The sequence below is a fragment of the Malurus melanocephalus genome, unplaced genomic scaffold (assembly GCF_030028575.1).
Source record: "Malurus melanocephalus ecotype Western Australia unplaced genomic scaffold, MMel_1.1 scaffold_15, whole genome shotgun sequence".
NCBI lineage: Eukaryota > Metazoa > Chordata > Aves > Passeriformes > Maluridae > Malurus > Malurus melanocephalus.
In genome coordinates this window covers 4,379,723-4,400,419 of record NW_026623247.1, presented here as the reverse complement: position 1 = coordinate 4,400,419, position 20,697 = coordinate 4,379,723, and the positions used below count along the sequence as shown (strand labels likewise).

Sequence of the window (20,697 nt, the reverse complement as noted above, 5' to 3'; positions counted from 1 at the left end):
GAGTTAATTACTCTTCAGGGAATCTTGTATTGACAGGCAGGTACAACTATGTTGGCACTGACTAAATCACAAATACAGAAGTTGCAGCAATGCAGCCTGACAGTAAATCTACTGTAAGGAGATGCTGACCTGTTGGGTCTACTCTGCATCTTCTCTACTAGAGCAACAGCTTGGTGCTGTATTAACTTAAACTAGCCAAAGTAATGTGAGGAATTGAAATTGCTGCATTTATAAATGATGTGGTATTTGTTCTTTCGAGAAAAAAAAACCCAAACCCATAACCTATATAGGCCACTGTCTGCTAGTTCATTCATTGTGTCTTTTCAGCAAACAGCTATTAAGGCTTTTATTTTTCTTAAAGTATAAATAGTAGAAGCAAAGTCACCTTTTTATTAGCTTGGTCTCYAGTGGTTGTGAATGTTCCTAGCCTGATGAAAGACTAATTACTCTCTCTCTCTCTCTTTCTCTCTCTCTCTCTCTCTATATATATATATATGCACATGTTTGTCTCTTCTGTTCATTGTGGAACAAAGACTTTCAAGGAAATCATCTCTTGAGCTCTTTTTTGTATTTTAGAAAAGGAGCACATTTGAATAATTCAGTGGCATCAGCAAGAGATAACATGTCCATAGCCGAACTGCAGTTATTTTCAGTGTAGCATTGAAATTGCAAAGCAAATAACCCACTTYGAAAAGTTTTAAGTTGAGGAGACACGAATATTCTAAAAATGGTGGACAATTTTCTGGGGAGGAAAAAAAAAAGTGTTAAAAGCTTTCCTGATTAAGTTCAAAATAACACTGAAACATTGCTAGTTTTGAAGAAGGAAGAAAAAGACTGATGTAGTTGGTCTTTATGATTTAGAGGAGCTTAAAATTTCATTGTGTTTGCAATTTTTTGTTACAGTAGGAAGATTTCACATCCTTATGAAAAACGTAATTTGTCCAAGACATAAGCCCCTGAAGCACGCTGCTGGCTATGTACTCAGTAGAGGCTTTACTGTTTTTAACATCCCAATTWTTTAAAAGATTCCTAAGTCGATCAGCTGACCAGATCTCTTCACAACAATAATTTGATGTGATTCTGTRTGAAATTAAAGGTGTTAAAATGGATTTTTACTATACAGCCATAATTAATGGATAGTGGTGGGCATGGGGGGTGAGGGTGGGAGCATAATAGTAGAAAACAGGGGCTGTCTATTTTTTATATTGTATGTATGTGCATGTGTATATATACTTGTATAAATACACATATGTATATATGTATATATATGTATATATATGTGTATATATGTATATATATGTATATATATGTATACCTACACACATATATATGTATGTATATCAAAAAATGTGAATATGTGCGGATGTGTGCATTTGCATATAGAGAGGTGTTTGCATATATGAGTGTGGGTCGATAGAGGTATAGAGAGAGCACATTGCAGTGGCAGAGTGGTGTGCAGTTCTGAAGGAATGTGGTAACAAACTGTACCAAACAGTCCAAACAGTTTAGATGTTTTRCTTTCTGGTGCTTCAACTTAAATATGATTGTACTTTAAAGGTGGTTCATGCCATCTCAATGTTTTAATGTATTAAAACATAAATGTTTTAATGAAATTAGAATGTATTAATGAAATTAATGTATTAATGAAATTAGAACACCTTACTGAACTGGATACRTACTGTTGTGTTTGTTGTGGTAAACATGGGAGCTGACAACAGTAGACTTAAGATCACTAGGAAATAATGCATTCCAGTAATGCTGAACAAAACCTTGCAAGTCTTAATATTGAAAAAAATACAGATGACTCATATGCAATATGTGGGAAGGAACATATTTTAAAAGTGTGTGAAATCTGATTGCTTCCTCATAATCAGCCTGAAGACAGAAGAAAGTAACTATTCATCTCTTCTGACTTTAATCCCATGACAGAAATAATTCCTGCCTTTTTCTGTTCTTCTCAGTTTTYTAGTTCCTCTAGGGAGAAACATACTGAGACAATAAAACTTTTAAAATGTGGAAGTGTTTATATAAATAATTGTAGTCTTTATTCAGGAAATAATTTGTTTGTTCAGCAAGATAATAGGTTTTAGATTGCAGCTTACTATTTTGCAGCTGTCCACCAACTATGCCAGCTTTCTTTAATTTCTGGATTTTTTTTTCCTTCTTTTTGTTTTTATACTGGATGTATTTTGAAGTAGGTAATTTTTCTCCATTATATATGAAACAACSAAATGCAATTATCCGTATATTATATTTAAATTTTTTTCTTTTTTTTTTTTTAACAGAAGGAAGGAGAAAAGAATCACAAAGTCCGACTAGCAGTTGGAAATGGAGTAAGAAATGATGTATGGAGGGAATTCGTAGACAGATTTGGTGCTATTAAGATCTGTGAGTTCTATGGTGCTACTGAAGGAAACATTTGTTTCATGAACCACACAGGAAAAATTGGATCTGTTGGACGCACCAATTTCTTTTATAAGGTGACTATTCACATTTTACTTCGTCAATGGTAGTGCTGAAAGATTGTGTTTCTTATTTTGACTCTGGGACATGGGATGACCGTCATAAGTCCAAGTTACATTTTCTAATTYGGTTATTACAAGTTAGTTGACCCTCCATAAAATCTTGGCACCTAACCCTGTTATACTTTCATCAGTAACATGGAGATTTTTCTTAGCATTCACAGAGTCAGAAAGGTCTTGGCTCTCTTCTGACAGTTTTGAGTAATCTGACAGTTGCCAAGTATAGTTTCAGATCTCTACTACATTAGAAGACAAAATAAAAAGTTGGATCTATTTTAATACCTAAGAACTCATCATCTCTAAAATAAGCATACAGATGTCCTATTCTAATTTAGTCTTCTACAAGTTATAGTTAGAGATATGTTTATGTAGTATATTTATATTGCATATTACTATGTAAATATTTGGCATMAATGGGAATAATAATATAATAATTAACTCTACTACTATGTATATACAGTAGTATATAGACAGATTTAAATTTAATAGATATTTTATATCTAGGTACAATTAGACATAATTAACATCTAGTCTGTGTCATTATTCAGAAATGTCAAAGATAACASAGTACTATATAGTCACTGTTGAGTAATTGTGACAGAGAACACCTTACAAGATTATTAATTTTAAAATCCTGTGTCCTTTATCTRCCATCTGCTATATGTATTTGTTGTGTTCTCGGTTCTAAAACTAGAAAAAAAAACCCTTCTSTATTTCATCAGCTTTGAAAATGGCAGTCATATGTATTGGGGAGGAGGATTACATATTACTTATATCACACGTTATGACTTTTCAGCCATCCTTCTAAATAAATGAAGAATTTATTTCTGCTTGAAATTGACAGAYAGACTTTTTCATTTTGATCCTATTAGTGGAATCTTTTAAATTATTTGAAATTCTGTGGGTTATGTATGTCACAAGATTTACSTAATAATATGAAAGACGTCTAGTCAGCCTTTTTGCATGGAGACTACAAATTTATCATTATGTTGCTGTGTATGYCAGTTTTCTTGAAATGAATAGTACTTCATGCATTGCCTAGAATTTTTAATTGGCTGATACATACTTATTTATCCATACAAGTTCTGTTGACTTATACAACATTTGTGCTCCTGAGGAGAACTGATATCAAAATGTCCTGACAAAATTTTTTTTAGAGAATTATATAAACTCAYTGTTTGGAAATACAACAGAGGTATCTTCTAATGAAGTGTAAACAGGTTTCTAGGGAGCATATATTCCAGGGTCCACAACTTCAATACTCMATCACCACATTACAATCACCACTGACTGCTTTACATGTTGGGGACAGAGGAATTCTTCACTTCTGGTACAGGAACTAAGACCAGAGGGAGGAATGTGGAACCACTCAGAAAAGCACCACAAGAGTTAGTGTGTTCTCAGAAACCACTGAGAGCTCAGGAATTTAAGCAGATGACTCCAATGATTCTCTGTCCTATGTGTCTGATACACTGTAGCAGGCACAGTGGCCATCCAAGGCTGATAGGTATCTGCAGAAGTGTCCAGAACTCCTACAGAAAATCAGAAATCTGGAATTTAGGGAGTAGTAGGTGAGCCAGGAACCTTAAAGCTGAAGTTAATTTTTGTTTCAGACTTTTCTAAGCCAGATGCCTTATAATCTTACCAGATTTTACATGTGTTCCAAACCTGAGTAAACTTGTTTTCAGTATGGCAGAAGTGTGACAGAATTTTATCATATATCATTAACCCTTTGAAATTACCATGCAAAGTCTACAACATATAAAGATTAAACTTGAAATTGCCTGTATATTTATTTAATTATCCGTGTTTTTATTCTAGTAGTATAAGGATTTTGCATTGACATGAAATAGATATTTTAATGCCATAGATAAGTTCATTTTTATTTATTTCAGGCATTTGCTGTGGAGTTGCAGATTACTAAACAGTGCATTATGAGGTATAGCTGTGTTTTACTTCAGTTGAAATGACATCCTCTAGACTATTTACATGTAAAGGAGAGCAGCATTATTTCTGGTATGCTGACGTATGAATGATCTGAAGTTGAAAAGAAATTCTGTCTCCTGCTGTAAAGTAGGCAATGGCACAGAGAAGGCCCAGCCACCCAATTCCTAGCATTTGTTGTTTTTTCAATGAAATGCTACACCTTTTGAAAAATTCTCTTGACGCACATGACAACATGAGATACCCTTTAGCACACTTTCTAGGGATTTTCCAAACACCCATTTCTTAAACTGGGAATAGAAAGAAAGAGAACTCAGAAAGTGGGGAAAAGAAGCTTGTATGTTCATATATGTGATACACTGAAGAAGAAACTTGCTGTCTTCCTGCATCATAATTGCACAATTGGCAACAAAGTAAAGGCAGCACAAAACCCTATATTGAAAGCATAGAGGGAGTAATAGCGGAAAGGTTCAAAGTATAACATTTTTAGCAGGGAAAAAGGAAAAGAAATAGAAGTGCATTCCTGTTGTAGGTAATGAAAATGGCACAGTTTGTAAGGGTAAAATACAGATTTACAAATTAAGAGGCAAACTGAGCTCTCATAATGAGTAAAGTAGCTTCTCTGCCAGTAACTGCTAAGGGTTGGGGACAAATGCTTGTGATAAACATTAAACATGGAACACAGGAACATTTATTTTCATAAAAATATTGGAAGGCAGAAGGTAATAGGAAGAAACAGATAATATTACAGCACTTACGAGAARTCACTGTATTTATGATATTAACTAAAAGCAGTGCTCTTGTTTGCACTTGTTTCTTTTCACATGGTGTTCTTTATGTAAGAGAGATTGGTTCATGTGCTTGAAAGCCTCCCTGTGGAATATGAATAAATCTTTCAATAAAGATGTTTATACAGAGTCAATGATAAGAAAAGTAGACACCTCTGAACAACTTCTCAGCTGGTAAAATTTAAGATGTTTTACAAAAAAAAAAATTGTGTTAACACCRTAATATAATAAATTACTGTTTAATCTGTTCATCTGATATACACATACATCTAGCTATTGTTAATAATCAATTCTGTTTTATATCACATGCATTATGTATGCATTTATATAAATCTGATATGGAAAAAATCTGGAAGACTGTCAGCTATGTCTACCAAATATATATATATGTCTCTTTCTTATACTGAAATACATTCTGAGTGATGGCAGACAACAAGGGAGTTTGGGATTAGTGAGATCCAAGGAAGCTTATTAGAAAGACTAAAAATAACCCATGGCACATTCACCTGAAAAGCGTTATGTAAAGAAAAATCCAAACTTTATTTGTAAATGTAATCTTTCATTGTTTTAAGCATAGTTGGAATATCTATCACAGGAATCTAAATCTCTTACTTAAAACTGCATAGATGAACATCAGCTTTGAGTTGAGAAATATTTAAAATTTATAAAAATCTTAAAATAATTTTGACAAATAAAATGTCTTTCACAAAGCCATGCAGAATTTGTATTCTGCACTTTATTCATGCAGTCAGAATTTGTGCTAGAAGAGAAATCTTTCAGTTTAAAAGTAAAAATGTTAGTTTTAAGATTCTGGAAAACTGGATTCACAGGAAGAATACTRATGTGTAAATCCAAGCAATGGAAGCTGCTAAGTTCATTGGGCAATGAAAATTAATGTTGTTTCTTCTCCTTTGACGAATTTTGAGTTAAAATAATCTAAGATACTACAAGGGTATTGCAAGGTATTGTACTATAATATGTGGTGATTCAGTTGACATCAAACAAAGCTTAAGGGATTTTTTTTTTTCTTGATTGTGTTTACTTTGGCTAAGAAAGCTGTGTGGAGGCCATGCATCTGGTCTTTACTGCATAAATAAGGCATTATAAAAAACATTTGTAAGATACAATGATACTATGCTCCATTTTTTTTTTCTTACATTTAAGTTTTTAAAGATTCTTGAAATTAAATCTAGTACATGTAAGGCTTTATTTTATAAACAGATATTCTCCCAGAGAATTCAACAATACCTCATCTCTAAAACAAGTAATAAAAAGCTCATGATCTCTGTTTTCTGGTAAAGGTTCTCTATGCATTCACTGTAAGTTGAAACTTTAGGAATGTCAAAACTSTTTTCAAAATAATATTTAAATTCACATACTTCAAATCAATTGAAAAAATAAGGCGGGGGAAGCTGTTACTAGATAACATCTAGGCAGCCTAGTAATAAACAACGATGTTGCATATTAACTCATTTTAAGTTTCAGCTAGCTAAATGATGCTTTTTGTTTGCTACATTTATGTCATGCTTCAGGGAGTAAAATGCAGATTAAAATGATGAATGTTTCATGCAGTCCTCTGAAAATAATATGGTAATGCTTTGACAGCTCAGGTCCTTTTCCCATTGAAATATAAATAATGAGGCGAACCAAATGTTAGTCTGTGCCCAGACTAAATACTTTGATGGGGAGCTTTCATTTTCTAGCATTTAATATGAAAAGCAAGCTGCTTAGAAACATAGAATGATTTAGCTTGGAAAAGACTTGCACAGACACAGCTGTTGTCACAGACTCTGTATGTTTCATTATGCATATCTAATACAAGATGTGGTATTTTCTTTCAAATATGTATTTGCTTGACTATTATTTCAAAAACCTAACTGGAATACACCTCATTAATATTCTGAAGTTACAGGCAAAAAAAGGTGTTCATGACATACATTTATATATAGTAATAGTCTCAACAGTTTTTTACATTATCTCAGACATTAAATTACAGAGTGTTTATATCAACTTAAAATAATTTGTCATTCTTTCAGAGCTCAGTAGTTATTATTTTGTCAAAATACTACTCTGTATGATGCACTATTTTAAACTATTCTAATCAGACACAAGAACACAACATTTCATTTTATACCATTTAATTCTTATTATTTATATTATTAATTGGATTTGGTTATATGAAACCGATTAAAGTAATAAATATTAATGTAAAAAAAGAGAAAGTGATATTAGCATTTAAATGTAGACAGAAAAAAAAAAAAAAAAACGATTAAAGTAATAAATATTAATGTAAAAAAAGAGAAAACGATATTAGCAAAAAAAAAAAAAAAAAAAAAAAAAAAAAAAAAAAAAAAAAAAAAACCCAAAAAAAACCCAAAAAAACCCCCAAAAAAAACCAGACAAAAATCCTCTCCCATTTTGTTCTTCAAGAACAAACAATTATTTTCAAATTAAGGCAAACTTTTTGGCTCTCAAATTCTTGCCTTCAGTAAGTGGTTTAGTCTGAGGTTAATTAAAATAATTACCCTTCATTAAATAAGTGTCCTATTCCTGAACCATGATTTTGCAGGCTATGACCTTTCTCCTTTGATCAACTGTTAAAAATAGCTGTTGGTTTCAGACTTAGGGCAGAAGGAAAACACAGTGCTGAACATTGCAAGGACCCAGTGAAACAGTTTTCTCCATATGAGACTGAAACTGTGGGATTCAAGTTGCTCTTTATTCAAACTCCTTTGGAAAAAAAACCTGATATAGTTACAATGGGATTTCAAACTAGGATAAAGTATTACGCAACTCTTCATCCAAAATRATGGGAGAAAATGGAAAAGGTTTCTGTTTTAACATCTTACTTTTTATTTCTGTCACTCACACAAAATCCTCCTTAACTTGTATTGCACTTTTTTATTGTAAACAGTGCAGCTGTATATTCATGTCTTATAAAATCATTTCCCCCCATCTRCCAAGATTTCTTTGAGAAGATAATTACATATCCATGGTTTCACTAGTTGTTAAAGATTGTTGACCCATTTCTRTATGAGAAGGCAAAATGGAATCCCAAGCTGGGCAAATTATCTCTTTAGAACCATAATTGTAAACACAGTGTTTCAAACAATATCAGGCATATGGTATCTTTCAGTGTCTCTTTAAGGTCCAGTTTGGATTTATATCACAGAACAATGAAGCGAAATGAGAGTCAAATGTTGTATATTTGAGGGCAGAAGGAAAAAAAAAAGTATTGCAATTTCTAGTTTTGACAAGAGTATCTTGTCGTCTCCTTCAGTTTGCTTGGAGGCGTGGGAGTAGTACCCTTCTGCTGGTGCTCACTTCCCACCGCCATCCAGCAGCCTGAGAAAAAGGGAAGAAGTGAGGCTAGTTAAGCAAGAGTAAAGCCCAACAGGAAGCAGAATTTCCTTTGTGAGGCCCTTCCTTTGCCAGCTATTTTCAGTGCCAGAAGACCTCAAGAACACTTCATATCAACCACCAATAAATGTCACTTAAATACTAGATAYGCTTCTATTACGCTGAGTCACATAGTTCTTCACTGCTAATGTGAAGATCCTATAACTTATCTATAAGAAAATTAACAGAAAGACAGTTCTTTGTATTCATTTACAAGAATGTTTTCATATTWCTGACTTCCAGGAAATGGCACAATTTTACATGCAGCGTATTTTCTATTTTAAATTCCATTCTCCTTTCAGATGTTAAGACTGGAGTASAGGTTTCCTTACTTATATTTGCTGCCACCAGGTGTCACTATGYAGATGAATAACTGATGACTTCTTCCCTTTTTTAGCTATTTTTCCCATTTGATTTAATCAAGTATGATTTCCAAAAAGATGAACCAATTAGAAATAAGCATGGTTGGTGTGAAAAAGTTAAGAAAGGTAAGTATGTATTTTAATAGGATATTATGGCCTATTGATTTTAATCCAAATACATCAGAGAATTGTTTAAGGAGCTTTGATATAGTGTTACTGCAATTTACTGATTCAACTACTACTCTTTGCTCTGAAAAAAGAGCAATATAATTTTCGATGTAAGATAAAACAGCATTAAATATATCATTGCTGATATCAGAAGCACTCAGGAGATCCTTGGATATAYGCACAGAAGAGTTCAAAATGTTCAAAAGTGATGCTATGATATTATCTTTAAATATATACATRGTGACATCTGTGTTTTTTAAAGGAGGTTAACATAAGGAAATGGTTGCCTAAGAGATCTACAGGATGGACTGGTGGATTAGAGCAAATGCTTTTTGATGAGAGATTAAGTGTTTCTGACTAAGTGATGTGATTCAGCTTAATAATTAAAAAAAAAACAAAACAAAACAACAAAACAAAACCAAAATTGTTTGATTATAGCTGTCTTCAAAATACTTACAAAAATCATGATTACACAATTTTTCAAAGTATTTATCAGATACTGGAGCCTRTATTGACCAGTGGGAAGGTAACAGYTGAARCTGAAGCAAGAAAAACTCATATTAAAGGTCAGGCAGTCAGCTTTAATAGGGAGCTGGAGCAGATTTTTTCAAAGGAGTTATGAGATTCTCYTAACAGCTGGTAAACAGAGGTGGGCACATTGAAGAAGATATGTCCCCAAAAGCTGAAATGTTATAGGAATCTATTTCTAGGGATGCCAGACTGACCTGTGAAGGGAACACATGCTCTAATTAGACATCTGGTCTAATTTTTTTCCAACTACACCACTCAGTCTAATAAAAAGTATTATGTCTGCCTATTGTTTTTGTCTTACTCATGTCTTATTTTTCAGAGCATGAGGGCTGTATTGATACTACCAGTGAACTAAGTACTTCCACTTTAAACACTACCAATTTATGGGAAAAAAAAGCACAGCTCTTTTTTAAGGAGGCAGTCTTAAATTAAAAATTATGCCTACTTTTGGAAGCATTTTGATACATTTTCTTACTTATAATTCTTGTCTCTGATACAAAGTAATGTAACTCTTAAGCTTTATTGTTCAGAACATGCTCCCAAAACCAGTTATTTCATACAATTGTGCCATGTTTAGCAAACTTAACACCTTGACACTACACACATAACAGGATAATGCTTTCCCCTAYGCTCCCTACTTTTGGAGGAAAAAAAGTTGTATTAAAACTTTTACATTTTACTCCAGAAAGTAAAATGATGATCCTATATCAGTTCCATGAGTATTCTTAAGAAGTCACAGAATCACAGAATATTCTGAGTTGGAAGGGATGCATAAAGATCAAGTCGAACTATTTAAGTGAATGACACCCACAGGGATTAAACCCACAAGTTCAGTGTTCTAACACCAGGTTCCAACTGAGCAAATTTCAGTGTTGTCAGAACTTTTGAAAAGAGACTAAATAGRGAAATAATGCATGGGCGAGCACCCACTTTTGATTAACACTAGTTTTTCAGTAGGAAGCTGATGAAGCTGAGACTCATCATTGGAAATTCAGTTACATGTGGGAAGTGGGACATAATATTAGCTTGAATTGTGCACTTTCAGAGGATAATAAACTACTAGTGAGCTTACAATTGATAGATGACCATTCGGGGAGAAATCTGGTGAGTCATCAGGAAGAAATACARGTGACTGTGAATTTGAATGGACAATATTGTAAGTAATATTAATGTCAGGTATACAGAAATGTCCAGTGATATTTTAGGTTTATATTCTTTCAACTTTTCTATATAGGTGAGGCTGGTCTTCTCATTTCCAAAGTCAATGCGAAGAACCCCTTCTTTGGTTACGCTGGCAATAAAAGACACACAGAAAAGAAATTACTCTGTGAAGTATTTAAGAAGGGAGATCTTTATTTTAATACTGGAGATATAATGGTTCAAGACCGTGAAAATTTTATGTATTTTTGGGACAGGATTGGAGATACCTTCAGGTACATATTTTCATATGTCTTCATTAAAGATACACAGACTAGAATAATATGGTTATTTTTGGTTTTGACTGGAACTGTTCAATTTATTGCTATTGTGATGTAGTTTATAATGATTCTGAAACAAGTGATGGGGGCTTAATTTTGTCATAAGTGTTCCTTGATTAATTATCCTGTGGAGCTGARTGACTCATTTTCAGAATGGTTTGTAGAATTCCAGCTCTTTGAACACTCAATAAACATGGTGGGTTTGCTGTAAGCAGAGAAGTYGGATACCAGTGTGGAGAAATATGTATCAGAATAGTAAAAATTGGTCACATTTGATACATTTAGATCCATTCTTAAAAAAAAATGGAAGCAATTGTATTGATCATCAATATCCCTTAGAGTGTTCTAATACCCAGTAATGTTTGGATTACAACATTATCTTCTGGTGATCAAATTCCAGTGTGACAAGTGTGAACAAATTTGAGTTGGTGTTAGTCTGAAATGAATGGCGTTCCTACTAAAGTAATTTTTTTTTTATTAAGAGAAAGTGTCATTGGATGAAATTATTATTTTACACATTTTAGATGGAAAGGGGAGAATGTTGCCACCACAGAAGTTTCTGATGTCATTGTCATGTTAGACTTCATACAAGAAGCAAATATCTATGGTGTATCTGTGCCAGGTAAAATCTTGACTTATTTGTTTTTCTTCTCCCAGGTTAGTTGTTAACCCTCACAACGCTTTTTATTTCATGTTTTAAACTTATGAATCATGTTTRATTGAGTCATCTGTTTTATACCTAGCTAAAATGTAGATGCAGATAATGAAAATACCACCTGATTGTGAATGAGCCAGTAAATCATGCATTTTTGATCTACRTGCAATGAGGAGTATTTTTGAAAATTTATTGTGCATTAATTTATGATAGCTACATAACCTAAATTATAGAGAGTTATTAAATTCTCATCTGTGGAAAATCCAGACACATGTCAAAATAGAATGTCAACGAGGTAATGAAGACATTTTTCTGTCTTATTTCACTTTCCATTTAGCCTCATAAAATAACTATAAACAGTTACTTTACAAAACCAAGGAGAAAGTGAAAAAAATACAAAGAGAAAAATAAATTTCTAAGGAAGAAAATACATTTATTTCTTTTAATAGTTWTTGTTATTTTTCATGAGATCATATGGGCTTGATTCTCATTCATGCTAAATCTTCTTAAAAGATATATGCTATGGGATAAAAATAAAAAAATTTTCTGTATAGGAGACTGTTCGATGCTCTGCTTTAATTGTTGGCTAAAACAGTGTTGATAACAGTGCTTGGCTAACACTGACCAGAGCTTGCACAGAATGAAAGCTTTCTTTGTGCATGAGAGTGCTGGGGACAGCAATAACTTCGGAGCAGATGTAGATGGAAGAGACATCCAAAACTGTTCAAAGGGATATTCCAGATCATGTGATGCCATCTTAGTTATTAAGGCGTGAGGAAAGGAAGTGGACAAGATATTTGTGGTGGTGGTGTTTGTCTTCCCAAAAAAACACTGCGTACTCTGAGTGAGGCCCTGCCCTGCAGAAAGGAGCTGGACATGTACTATTYGATGGGAAATATTGAATGATGTCTTGGGTTTGCTTTGCTTGTACATGTATTTTGCTTTCCCTATGAAACTGCCATTACTTTGAGTCTTTCCTTCTCTTCCCTTTCCATCCTGTGGAAAAAAGGATTGACAATGAAGCTGGCTGGATGTTTGGTTGTTGGCAAGGATAAACCCAGCACAAAATGATAAAGGAATTGAAAATGTGAAAAAGTGAACCCTTACCTATATTTTAAAGCCATTCAAGCCATACTTAAAGCCATAAAAAGAAGACTGAAATTCATTTCCTATACAACAATTACCTTTACCTACTCAGTTTATGTAACTGTCTTAATAATTGCATGTAAAGATAAGCATATCAAGTTCCTTACTGATTTTGTAGCATTAGCAAAACATCAAACCAAAGGCTGGTAGAACATCTCTGCTGTTACTACTAGCTGACGGTTAAAGTGTGCAGTTACTTTTGATAGCTGAAAGTCATTGCTTTCMCATTTTACCCATTTTGTTCTTTCTCAAAGACCCACAGTGCTCTCTTTTTCCAGGCAAAACAGTAAGAACTTTTAATCTGTCTCTCAGTTAATTCTGATCCACAGTTTTGAGAAAAGATACTGGCAAAAGAAGGAGACTAAAACTGAAATGAAGACATAATTGGCTAATCCAGGAAAGAGGCTCATCACTCTCATCAACCATCTCTTGGTTTTGAGAGAGGAATGTTGTTGATGTTTGTCCACATTTATTGATTATATCGAGCATGGGACTCCATTTACTCTTACCCACCACACTCATTTACAGCATTATTGCTTAATTGGTCACTTGAGTGATCTCCAAGTACTTGTAATACCATATAAAATATGAATGAGATCTTGCAGCTTTACTGAAACTCAGAATATGATATATGAGTGTTGGTTTGTTAATGCATTACAGTACTTTTTTGTAAGGTTTATCATTACAATGTCAACTTTATTCATGTTACAATTCCCATCTCACTTCCTTTTGCACAGGTCATGAAGGAAAAGCAGGAATGGCTTCTCTTATTTTAAAGAACAATGCATCATTAGACTTGGAGCAAATGTATAAGCAAGTAGTGACCTATCTACCAAATTATGCTTGTCCCCTTTTCTTAAGAGTCCAGGTAAGCTGCATTAGTGCACTGTGCATACAAACATCTACCTTATTTAAACACAGAGATGGCTAAGTGAATAACAAAAATTGCTTCTTYATATATCACTAGATTAGTTTTAGACCTGGTCCTATTTGCTCTAATCGTTAATGGAATCCTGGAAAAGGGATTACACAAAAAGTTAATAAATTTGCAGATTAAGTTTAAATGAGAGAAACGGTACAAATGAACAAGGCCAGAGATCATAGAAAAGGATTTGGGGAGATTAAAGCATGAGTGTGGTGAAAGAAAAGGATTCAGCTTTTAAAATGTGAACAATTGCGTCTGGAGAAAACAATGTAAAATCCATTTTATTCATGAAAATGAGAGAGAAATAAAGCTAAAGCAGGAGACACTGATTCCTGCACAATAAAATCTATGTTCTTTGCTGTGTAGTGATGACGAATGTCAAAGCATTTGAAAAGTTCCTAGGTAAACTGAAAAGATGAATTAAAAATGTAAGTTATTGATGTCACTACAGTATTTATCAAAATCATCCTTATTTGTGCACTGCTTTGCTCTCGTAACTGTCCAATTTGGAGGAAAAAACAGTCCCTCACCCAAAGAGTTACAAAGGTAAATAAAATACAGTGGACTACACAGGGCTAGGGAAAAATGTGAGAGTATCAAAAGTATACAATATTGATAATCAAGATAAATGGAGTCTGATCAGYATTTCATTTCTGATAAGTGTTTTGCAAACATCAAGGTAAAGACATTAAAGAAAACTTTTTTCGAAGATGTTTTTGAAGGAGTCCTCTAAGTTTGTGGAATAGATGAAAAAAATAGTCATTGTTTAAAAAGAGGACATAAGTTATGGAAGTTGGTTGCCTAGGCTACTCAGAGATTGCATACTGGTTTAGAATAAAGAGGAGAAACAAAAAGAAAGACCTGTGGTCTGTGAAAGACCTTGAAAGTGAAATTTGTGTGTATGTATCCATCAATCTGCCTCGTAAGTCCAGGATGGTATATTTTGCAGAAGCATTCTGATGTGAGCAAGCAAGATTAGACTGGAGAACATTGCAGTAGTTAGTTTATGAAATGGGAACCTAGTCTAGATTTAGTTGGGCAGAGTAAAGGTAGTTAGAATAGTGAAGATAGGCTCACTAGAGATACTTCTCACCACTTTTCCAAGGGATACCATAGCACTGAAGCAGTCTGAGAATAAAATGGTCAAGATCTGTCCTCCTTTGAAACTGGCTGGATGTGGGTATGGCTGATTTAGTATGTGATTCTTGTAACCCCCTTTTTAAAGTGACAATAATAATAGACATAGTGAATTTTCTGTGTTTTATCATTATGGAGTTCTTGGTAATAACAGTTGATGCTCACAGATGCTTTATGATGTGTAGTTTCCTTTTATAAAGTGCATAGGGAAGRAGATCGATTGTCTTGGGCATGCTGGGGCTACGCCACATGAGACGCTGCACAGGGATGTAGAAAGAAATGGGCTCTATCTTTTGTAAGCCACTGGTGTTGGTCTGTAGCAGCACACRAGCTCCAGTTTTTCAGCACAATGAGAATAAACTTAAGTAAGATTTTGAGAAACAAATGTGAATGTGAGCTAAAGAACAGTACCTTCTTTTTGAATAATACATCTTTYTCTCTACTACAGGAAAAAATGGAAATGACAGGAACATTCAAACAGCAAAAATTTCAACTTGTGGATGAAGGTTTTAATCCATCTACAATTACCGATCCTCTTTATTTTTTAGATCATTCTAAGAAAGCATATGTCTTCTTAACCAAAGAATTATATGAGACGATCTTATCTGGAAAAATGAAGCTTTGATTGACCAAATAATAGGTTATTAAGGGACAGTCTATACAAGCTATTGTATGAGAAAACAATCAAATTCATGACCAGTATTTATACATAGTTATCCAGAAAAAAATGGTTTTGTGTTTGAATAATCTTTTTTTACATTCAGATTATGTCTGACATCTTTACTCACTTGAGCTTTATTTTTTTTYGCTTTTTACCTCGAGACAAATTTCTAAGCAAATAACCTGTGAAACATAACTGAAATTTATTTTCTGTTTACTTCGGAATATAAATGCTGAATCTGATACTTTTCCTTAGTAGTAAATAAACATAAATGATACATAGTATGATACCTGGTGAAAAAAAGCATCAGCATGTAAAGATACTGTTTCACATGCTGTGTCTAAACAGAAAAAATGTATTTTTCTGTACTTTACATACTTCTGAGTATGTATAGTAAGAAGTAAAGACTTGAGAGTGGTTGAAAGGAAAAACAACTTTTCTGCAGAGGTCTTTTCTGATGAAACATAAAAGAAACTGAAGCAGAAGAAAGTCCTCCAAACAAACCCAAATTGTAACATCACTGTTTAGATTTTCTTTTTCTTAATCTGTGTTCTTTCGTTTGTTAAGCTGGCTGTTTAGAGTGTCAAATTCTGAAGACAAAGTGAAACTTTGTGAAATGTTTCACAGCAGATCAACAACAGGCAAAGAAGRTCTGCACACTTAATGGGGAAAATAATTTACATAGAATTATTGCAGCACTTTATGTCATGTATATTGACTAACAAATAGCTTCCACACTCTTATTGATTGCTAGAGATCATTATTTTATGAGTACAGAATACAGCAAATTTTTAAAACACTAAATTTTATGTTCTAATAATTGCATTTTCTAAGTTATAAAATAAAGTATAAGATTATTTTAACCAAATACCATACTGTCTCAGTTTGATTTAAGTCTGATAGCAAAAAGTCAGTTTTCCAGTCACTTTTGATACTTTATTGCACAGTGCCCTCTTCCAGTGGATTCTCTCTGATGCTGGGCATCATGTCTCTCTTCCATCATGACAGTGATATGAAACTAGGTTCTCATAAGAGTAGGATGTAACATATTAAAAAATAACTATGCTTTGTTGTATCTTCCTGCTTTTTTTTCATCTAACAATACACTAGAAACTATATCAATTCTTGAATMTTTGATTATCACTTTCACTGATTTTCATTAAAATGAAATGAAAGCCAAGCCAAGGATGCAATGAAAAATATATGAGAATCATAGCTTACTTACATGTTTGAACGCAGTATTCTTTATGGGACTACCATTATAAATAAACCCTGAAATCCACATGTATTAACAGTGGATTAACAGTATCATGTTTAATATTGTAGTAGAATACTGAAGAATTTAGTGAAATCAGTTGGTTCACTTCTAAAATTTATTTTGCTCTATTTGATATTATATATGACTAGTGAAAAGGTTCTACCACTCAAATTCCACAGAAATGAGAGGGAAAAAATACATGAAAAAAGAAGAAAACTTTAGGAAAGTTTTTCCATTACGAAAAATAGATAGAAACAAAAACTTGTTCATGAGTGTCACCAATTGGTCACTTATTCTGTTCAGTATCCCAGATGAAGTAGATTGTTTCTGTGAAGAGTGGCTGGGTTAGAGGAAGAACAAGGTATCTGTGCTACCTTTCATAGTCTGTCCTCTACAGGACCAGCCAATTGGTGTTTCCAAGCTCCTGGGTACATTTCCTGGAGCAGTGGGACTCTGTTATAATGGAGCTACCCTGGGAGCCTATAAGTGTTTATTTCCCACTACTTCACTGTTTTACTTAGTGTAACCAAGGCAATCTGCCTGTTTTAAAGGTGAATAAAATAGTTCTGTTCCRTAGACTATCCCAAGAAATAGGATGCCTATGACATCAAGAAAACAATAAAGCAAAAATGTACAGAACCATAGGCTCTGTATTTCCTCAGGGGAAGACTGAATATATTACCCTTACTCCAGTAGTTTTTTTTTTTTTTCTTTTAGCCAGTAGGTTGGGTGCCAGCTGATTGCTGAAACATGTTGCAGCAAAATGTTATATTCCTCATGGATACCAAACTTCCTGAACCAGCATTGCAGTTAGGATGAGTAATGATGGTGGTCATGTCAAACACCACAAAGGGTCTTCCTTTGAGAATTAGATAATATTAGGACTGACCTGTTCATTTTCTATCCTCACCAAGACGAACATTTGGACTGGCTGACTCTGAGGGCTGGAGTGTTGCTGCAAAATGATGCCCAAGTGTTTGTCAGGGAAACTTAAATTCATCTAGCAAGGAGTAAAGAAGCAGAGAGTGGTGGCTGGGGTGTGGATGGAAAGCTGCACTGCTAACCTCATATATTAAAAATAAAAGTGAGAGATTAAAATTAATGAAGGTAATTATTTTTTAGATTTAGCATGTGTATTTAAAAGTTTCCCTCTGCATTTAAAGAAGATCAGCGATGAAGGAAATGTTTATTAAAAAAAGAAAAGAGGTTGGAGTTATTGTTTAGAAAAGGTAAAATTGTGAAAAGTTAAACACATATCCACTCCCTTGTCCTAGTGAATCTGGTGCAGTTAGTTCAGTTATAGTCTGGGTTACTTTTCATAAATCTTTCCCAGGATCCCCAGAAAACAGTAAAAAAATATAAGAGATCATGGCCTGAATTTTATTCTGCTCACCCAAGACAAATTAATAGAGCTTTTAAAGAGAATTCTCTTACCTATAAACAGTAAAGAACGTTATTTCAACTGATGTACAAATTTCCTGCAGAAAACATCTTCTACTGTTGATTTTTCACTTTTTCTTCTTTTCTGAGGAAAAGAAAGAGGTAAAGGGAGGAGAAGCAGTCTTTCCTGCACTTTTTAAATCTAAAAATACTGGATGACTATGGGAGAAAAGCCATAAAAGTTACTCTTCTTAAAAGAAAAAAGAATTCATTTTCAGTAGCATATCTCCAGCTAACAATGCAACTAGTAATTTGATGTGCATTATCACAGCAGAAATGACACATACCAGTGTGTATGGAACTTATTAAGTCAAGACAAATTTCAAGCAAATAATGTGGTTTTGTTTAATACTTACTATCACAAAAATAAGATGCAAAGATTCAGCAGACAGCCAAAGTTGCACATGAGTAGCAGCAATTTTAGGAATCATTTTAATGTGATGTGTATTATTAGCAGTGCTGTCACTAACTGACAGCATAATGTGACAGTTAATTTGTCTGTAAAAGTAAAATCAGATAATCTGATTGCATCCTGATACTCAGGACTTAATACCTTACACATTATCCTCTTAATTAGACAAATAGATTATATGATTTATGCCATGATAATTTAAAATAAACTGGGTCATTAGCAGAGTGAAATGGAATTCCTATGTCACTAACAAGTCCATAAATTTGAGAATCTTCTACTTAAATAGACTTCATTGAGTTTCCCCAAAGACTGCAATAAGCACAGCTCTAATCAAATAGTCAGGAATTTCTTTTGCAGAAGGAGATACCTTGACTGCTTTACATTTGGAGCCATTCTGCCACCATGAAGTTTGCATACATCCTGCATGAGACATGGGAGGTTTTATTTATGYCAGCTGGACCACTCACACACATTTATAAATAAAAAGGGCACTTAGACTGGCAGAAAACCACTTGTTATTGTGTCTCCTTTTCTTCAAATAATTGACACTGCTATGCTGACAAAAATAATGTTTCATACGAGTATGTATTGACAGTGTTACCAGTATAGGACTGTCCAAGTCTGAGAAGATGCTTTTTGAGGTGGTTCTGGGTTTAGAAATCAACTACATATCTCAGTTCACTTAAAAACAAGCAAATTAACCAACCAACCAACCAACCAACCAACCAACCAACCAACCAACCAACCAACCAACCAACCAACCAACCAACTAAACCCTTCCAAAATAAAACTCACACTGCAGCAAGTTAACACAGCAAATACAAAGGGGATTCAATTATTTGACATATATTTTGCAAGAAAGGAATCAATGCCTTTATTGGAATTCTAATATGAAAACAGTCCTGTTCATTCAGTGCAAACTGTTGAGGAGAGAGAAACAGAATTGTCAGTCTCTTACAGTGCTTATGCTACGCATTATGCATTTGGTTTTAAAATACTACCTAAAAATGTAGAGTTGATTCAAAACCCCACAACTGATTTAAACATATAATCATTTGCTGGATAGAATTATTTGCTTCTCTGTTTTTGCAGGGCTTTTGTGCATCATTGCTAACTATATGCAGCCAAAACATAGAGTAACAGGTGCTTCTATAAGATGGTGGATGACAGAGAAACTAACATCTAAAGTTTATTTGGAATTCAAGAAAAATCCTGTTAGAGTGATTACCATAATTTCCATTATTTTTTTCTATTTATTCTGCCTGTCTTGTTTTTTCTTTTCTCTTTGCTAATAACAAAACATACTTGGATTCCTATATTTTTTTTTTAATTGGTAATAGTAGGTGAGGAAGTTGCTGATGCTGCAACTAGTCATGTCCAATTAGAATTCTCCTGAATCCAATAATGTGCACTGACTTCAGTAGTCTGAGTGTAGTTTTATACTAGATTTGTGAAATGCTACTCAGAGTTTAAAACAATATTGGACTTGTCAAGTACTTGGTGTCATTGAAAGCACAGAAATTTAACATGCAGGTTTTACCAGGTAGCTACCTTTGAAAATCTGGAACATTACTTAATTTTTTTCTCCAAACACAGAATAAAATCACAGTACTTTTAAAATCMAGCTATGAGATCACTAAACACTTACCTAGCTACCCAAGGATTTCCGAACTTCTTTTTTCCAAAACAAACTTTTTTTTTCCTAGCTACTAGGCAGCTTACAGTACTTTKCTAAATATATCTGTCCTCTATTATATGCTAATAATTTTCTCCTGTGGGTGGGCTACACTTTAATCATAATACACTTGATCAATAGCACTCCTTTTATTTGTCCTTTTTTTGTTGGTTTTTTGTTTGGTTGGGGTTTTTTT

General features: G+C 33.6%; 1 protein-coding gene across 1 annotated transcript in view; it reads left to right on the top strand.

The window, feature by feature from the left end:
• Nucleotides 1–16,579, top strand: part of SLC27A6 (solute carrier family 27 member 6) — a 35,855-nt gene extending 19,276 nt beyond the window's left edge. Inside the window, exons 5-10 of the mRNA XM_057385154.1 lie at nt 2,286–2,480; nt 9,051–9,141; nt 10,949–11,147; nt 11,717–11,814; nt 13,731–13,861; nt 15,504–16,579. Of these exons, the coding sequence (XP_057241137.1) occupies nt 2,286–2,480; nt 9,051–9,141; nt 10,949–11,147; nt 11,717–11,814; nt 13,731–13,861; nt 15,504–15,680 (891 nt within the window). The 3' untranslated portion in view covers nt 15,681–16,579. The remainder of the gene's footprint in view (nt 1–2,285; nt 2,481–9,050; nt 9,142–10,948; nt 11,148–11,716; nt 11,815–13,730; nt 13,862–15,503) is intronic.
• Nucleotides 16,580–20,697: the final 4,118 nt, after the last annotated feature.